The sequence below is a fragment of the Sinocyclocheilus rhinocerous genome, unplaced genomic scaffold (assembly GCF_001515625.1).
Source record: "Sinocyclocheilus rhinocerous isolate Xijiao unplaced genomic scaffold, SAMN03320098_v1.1 scaffold35, whole genome shotgun sequence".
NCBI classification, from domain to species: domain Eukaryota; kingdom Metazoa; phylum Chordata; class Actinopteri; order Cypriniformes; family Cyprinidae; genus Sinocyclocheilus; species Sinocyclocheilus rhinocerous.
In genome coordinates, this window is record NW_015661991.1 from 812,620 (window position 1) to 818,925 (window position 6,306).

The 6,306-nt window shown below is 35.7% G+C and overlaps 1 protein-coding gene across 1 annotated transcript in view; it reads left to right on the forward strand.

The window, feature by feature from the left end:
• Window positions 1-755: 755 nt before the first annotated feature.
• Window positions 756-6,306, forward strand: part of LOC107727082 (ubiquitin carboxyl-terminal hydrolase 47-like) — a 38,551-nt gene continuing 33,000 nt past the window's right edge. Inside the window, exon 1 of the mRNA XM_016536845.1 lies at window positions 756-1,029. Within this exon, the coding sequence (XP_016392331.1) occupies window positions 985-1,029 (45 nt within the window). The 5' untranslated portion in view covers window positions 756-984. The remainder of the gene's footprint in view (window positions 1,030-6,306) is intronic.

Sequence of the window (6,306 nt, forward strand, 5' to 3'; positions counted from 1 at the left end):
CATAAAGCAAAATGGTATATCAAATCATTTTGTTATATATTTTATAACATAGTTGAGAACCATCCTTAAACAAAGTTAGGTATAAAAAAATCCTGAAACCTAAAAATTGATTGGTGATTTTTTAAAAATCCCATTGTTTTTGCCTTTTCATGTTTATTCTTGTCATTTTATTTTTAGAAAAACCGAGTCCTGGTGTCCTCTACAGAGGACATAGCATAACATATGCATAAAATATAATTTTAAAAAAATGTTATTTTACTTTTTTCCCCTTATGCTCTAAACAATGTAATGACATGAAAAAATACTAAATTCACAAAGCTTTTTATTTCTGGTTCTCAGGAGGATATATATATATATATATATATACACACACACACACACACACACACACACACATCATTTATTTGTTTTTCAATCATTTGTATATATTTATATACATGTATATACTATTTTTTATTTGTTTATTTTATTTATTTATTTTTAATCTGTCCACTTAACTAAAATTCCAGTGTTGGGAAAGAAGTGAACACAATAAAACCATTCTGGCATACATGAAGGCAAAGGCCAGTCATATAATGACAGCAGACTTCAATCAAAAGGTTGAAGTGTGCTCTCAGGACAAGTTTTCTATTTCATAACTATCATGCAAAGTCTCGCATTACATCACACTATTTTCACTTTACTAACTGCCAGTTTACGCGTTCAGCTGTTTTATAATGTACACAGACACAGTGTTGTCGGAAGTGACGCAGATTGAGGTAAAGTCTCGCGAAAGTGCGTGGCGGCCATTTTTCCTCCATTGATTGCTGTTTTTGCTTACAGTCCAAGCAGAAAGAAAGTAACACAGATTAAGCTGGATTAACGGCCATTTAGCGCAAAAGTAGTTTCTTCGATATCGCCTCGTTTTAACTAGCACACTCGGAATGGTGTCTCGAAGCGCCTCGCAGAGCTCCTGTTGACAGCGGACCGCGGCTGGAGGATCAGATGGAAATGGTGCCCAGCGAAGAGAAGCAGCTTGTGCCCAAAGAGGTGAGAGATGATAGACCTCAAAATAACACACAGGAGTCACACCATCAGCTCTGTAAATCGCACCATGAGCTAGGGACTCGCGTTTAAATAAATGCGAGGGGACACATGAAGTGCGTGTGGGTGTCGAGTTTAGCGGCTAGCAGCAGTGTTAGCAGCAGCTCGGCTAACTATCAGTCAACAAGTTCTTCCAACAGATTAAATACGTTAATAACCATTCGAGTCCGGTGATTTATGTGATTAATAAGGCGAATAACGTGTTGTCGTGTGTGCTGTCCGACTGTTTACTTTTCACACAGCCTGTAAAGTGTCCTGCTGGAGTGAGTTTAGGGAGGTGCTAAAGTGTGCGCCATACTTTATGTTAGCAGCACAGTTTAGACTGCTTGATTTAATCCACATCACTTCTTCATTCATGGACATGATTCAGAGTAGATTGATAATTGAGGTATTTTAGGACTGCTTTCTACTTTCATTTCTAAAAGACCGTGCAGTGTCAACACACGTAAAATCAGATTTTAATCAAGAATAATTTGACCTGCCAACCTATTCTGGTCAATTCAAATCAAATGTATTGTTTCAGATTGATTCCACATTACTTTATTTGTGGACATGATTCAGATCAGATGGGAAACGAGTTACTTGGGGTTAATGTCCAGGAACACACTTGGACCCTTAACTGTCATGATGTTTATTTTTCAGTCTTCATGCTAACTGATAAATAACTCATTTTGGAATAAATGTTAATGCAATTTTCCAAGTTATATTGTTAAAATCATTCCTTAATATTAGCAAGGACAGCCTGTTTTTATGGAATGCCTAAAAAAGTAATATCTGGAAATAATTAATGACAAGTATCATGGTACTTGTATGTTACTCCATGGCACTTCAAAGAAAATGAGTACTTGGTAGTAAAAACTAGTGGCTGACCAATTTGATGGCCAATATAAAGCCGACAGGTATGATATCACACGTTTTAATAACATTTTAAAGATGGTAAATAACACATGATGTAATGAAGTTTATACTTATTTTGCATAATATTTACTGACTTGTTTAGTAAGATTTTACCAGAAAATATTTTAGAATTTCTATCATATGCTAACTTAAACAATCGTGTGTAATTTGAACTTCTGTATTTTTCTGTTTGCTTGGTTTTGTATTTTGTGTTTATGTAACTTGTATTATTGCAACTCTTGTTTTGGCCCTGAAGAGAACTTTAGATGCTGATGGCAATAAAAATAACTACTACAGCTACATAATATTTACTAAATTAGAAATAATTTTAAAATGGAAAAAGAATAGAAAAGGTCTCATACCCATAATTTTTTAATAATTTTTTTATTCATGTATTTATTTTAAAATAATGATTTTTACTTTAGATAGCAGCTTCCTGATTTTGGAATTTTTCAGGACTCAACTGAATTTTTAACAAATTAAAAACAGCTACAAATGCACTCTTCAGAACATCTAACATGTTTGCAATGTTTGTGGAATTAAATATTTATTAAAAGTTCAAAGACTTGCTTAAATGAATTGTGCTTTCACTGAACGCCGACGGTATTTGAGAAAGCATTATTGCGGTATCTATAATAATGGAAAGTCAAACACTATAATGCTTTTTTTTTTATATACAATTTACTTTCTATGCTTAATATTTCTGTTAATAATTTATTAGACTGAACTGTTCAACAAAAATATCAAACTAATGAAGACAGAGAATGGCTGTCAGAATAAAAGTCTCACTTCTGACACTAAACGGCCAAACAGAAAAAACAAACTGGCCCATGCAGAAGAAAAAATAAATTATATCGGCTGATTTTCCAAAAATCAGCTGATAGCATCCTATCATCCTTGCTGATATGATATAAAAAAAAAGCTTTTTTTAAATTTGAACTAGCACCTTATGACTACACCACGTTATGCACGAGAAGCTGCAAAAGACACAGGCGCTTGCTGATATGATATATACCGGTCGACCACTGTTATTATTATTATTATTTATTTTTTGGCTCGTTTTTCTTAGTTCCCCCATTTATATGGTTGTTATTGTGGGTGATTAAATTCATTGCGTCAGGGATTCCGACTAAATTCAGAGCAGGATTAATCCATTCAAACACGTAACAACAATAAAAAAAGGATTAACAATTTATTGGACTGCAGGATTAACATGACCTTCACTGGCTCCACGCCAATTACTACATGAATCTGTCTCAGTCTTTTATAGCGGGATGCGACACTCCCACGCTCTTCCTCTGGGTTGTGTCAACACCTGCTGGAAATCATTGATTAGTCAGCACTAAAGTTTATAGTTATATTTTATCTCCGGTGCAACCAGTAGGCCTGTCACGATAACAACTTTTTGTTGTGCGATATATTGAGATTACCTTCAAAGCACACTGAGCCTTTTCTTTCACGTAGTTGTGGCATTCATCCTGTGCCAGTGCTGAATGATGTGTGCTACTGATATCACAAAGGTTCATGGGATCACAGTACACCGCTATTACCATGGCACTGGAGCTGCATCATTAATCAAAATAAAACCAAAATTGCAACATGGCTTAGTGTGATTTTCAAATCACAAAGGCTGTGATTTCATTTTTTTTTTTAAATATATGCGCTGCGTGTTTCAGAGTGAAGCATGGCACTGTGTTCTTACACGTGAACAGCTCATTATCCACTGTGTTTTCAGCTTCTCAAAGCACCTCGGTTCGCAGCAAATTCTGCTCCACACGAACTCCATCTCTGCATGAGTTTGGGCCGCTTAAACATGGATTTTGGAAAGCAACATGCGCCAACCATCTTCACATACTAAAGAGAAGCGCTTGTCAACAAAAGAGAAGCTTTAAGGGCTCCATGCGGTGTTCCGTCAAAATAAAAGTTTGATGGTGTAACATTTGTAAATGAGGAAATTAAGACATCCATTAATATTAATAATTTATAAAATAAAATGATTAGTTGTGCTATATGTCGGCACACTAACCTCAAGTCTCGACGCCGAATATAATTGTTTTATTATTTAGAATATTCTTTTTTTATTTAGTAATAATAATAATTATTATTTTATAGACATATTGATAAATAATCGCACAATTTTAGCCAAGTTGTGCAGCCCTACAAAAAGCATGCAAACCCGGATTTTTTAAAATCACATTTTAAATTGCAACCACAATTTGTATGCGCAAAAAACTTCCATATTATGTAAAACAGGTCACATCACTTCTGTTTCTGGCCTTTTGTATGTGATTCGTTAAATATGGAGCTCTTTTAATCAAGACATTCGGATATTAAAATTTTATAAAATACAACCACCACCACCAACAACAACAACAAACCCAACTAGCTAGGTTAGCTGATTATATTTCCATTAAAGTCCATATATCATCAGTTCATATTGCTGTATACTACTTTCTCCGTCAAACAGATGCAAAGATACCTATTTTCCAGGCTTGTCAGGTGACATTCCCCATTAGATTTTTCCCCCAAAATCATGCAGGCCTACATGGTACCCTTGAGCAAAGCACTTAACCTTGCGTTGCTTCAAGAATGACGTTGCTGTAGTTCAACTACTGTAAATCACATCACATCAAACCATTCACCAAATAACATCAGATGAAGCCCAATTTGTGGCTGCGTTTGCTGAGGCCCCTGAAGTGCAGGCCAGGGATGCTGAGCTCTCTCCCTCTCTTCATTGTCAAATTGGCTCGTTTTAATCTGCTCAGGATGGGCTCTTAGTAATCAAGACCGTCCAATGTTAGCGGGCGTTCAGTCAGGACGTCTTCTCGCTTCAGATTTAATGTTCCTACTTCACTCTCTGCACATATCCCAAAATTTCCAACAACTCTGCCTCTGTCCCGCTGCCACACAAAGGCCAGGCCCAGAGAACATCTGCTACCTTTAGATAGAAGAGGAATGTTTAGCATTCTAGCAAACAGGAAGACAAAACATAAAGCCAGTAAAGTTTCACAAAAGCTTTTGAAGTGTACTGTCTTTCGGGTCAAATCGGCTTATGCGGAGCTCCTATTATGATGCGTGGTTGTAGGGTATGCTGGCTGTTTCAAAGGACCATGTGCTCTTAGTAATCAAGACCGTCCAATGTTAGCGGGCGTTCAGTCAGGACATCTTCTCGCTTCAGATTTAATGTTCCTACTTCACTCTCTGCACATATCCCAAAATTTCCAACAACTCTGCCTCTGTCCCGCTGCCACACAAAGGCCAGGCCCAGAGAACATCTGCTACCTTTAGATAGAAGAGGAATGTTTAGCATTCTAGCAAACAGGAAGACAAAACATAAAGCCAGTAAAGTTTCACAAAAGCTTTTGAAGTGTACTGTCTTTCGGGTCAAATCGGCTTATGCGGAGCTCCTATTATGATGCGTGGTTGTAGGGTATGCTGGCTGTTTCAAAGGACCACCTGCTAAAAGTAATTAAGCCGTTTGACAGAAGGCTTGAGGGTGACTCATGCCCAGCAAGGGTGAGGTACATTTTCGTATTAAGGCCTCACTAGCATTTTTTCAAAGGTCCGGTTTATGTGAAGGGTTGGTCAATTTAGTAATCTATTTAAATTTTTATTTTCATTCATATTAACAAGGCAGCCGAGAATTACAGTGATTTTACCATGGTTAAGATGTGTTCTTGGACACAATGCAAAGTGCGCAAGTGTGCATCTAGTTGCAACAAACTCCTTAAGAAAGCTCTTAATAATAATATTCTTAAAGTTATTAAAACCACTCTGAACACCTTATAGCATAGCAGCACATTTTCTGTGAAAAATGTTAAATAATAATAATAGACTTAATTCAATGTTTTGTGACACTATGTATTTATTAATTTTTTTGTATTTTATGTCTTTATCATAATTTAGTTTTTAAATATCATTAATACACTATGGTTTAAAGGTTTTTTTAAAGGTAATAGGCTAATTTTATTAAGCAATGTTGCATTAAATTGATCAAAAGGTACAGTAATTTAATAATCTTACAAAATATTTCTATTTAAAAAAAATGCTGTTGTTTTGAACTTTGTTCATCAAAGAATCATGAATACAATGCATTATGGTTTCCACAAGAATATTAAGCAGCAAAAGCTGTTTTCAACATTGATAATAAGAAATGTTTCTTGAGCACCAAATCAGCATATTAGAAAGATTTCTGAAGGATCATGTGACACTGAAGACTGGAGTAATGATGCTGAAAAATCAATATAAATCTTTAAATATAAAAAACGTACTTACAGTCTTTGAGTCAGAACAGCCGGCATTGTAGTCTACTCTCCCAGGATCAGG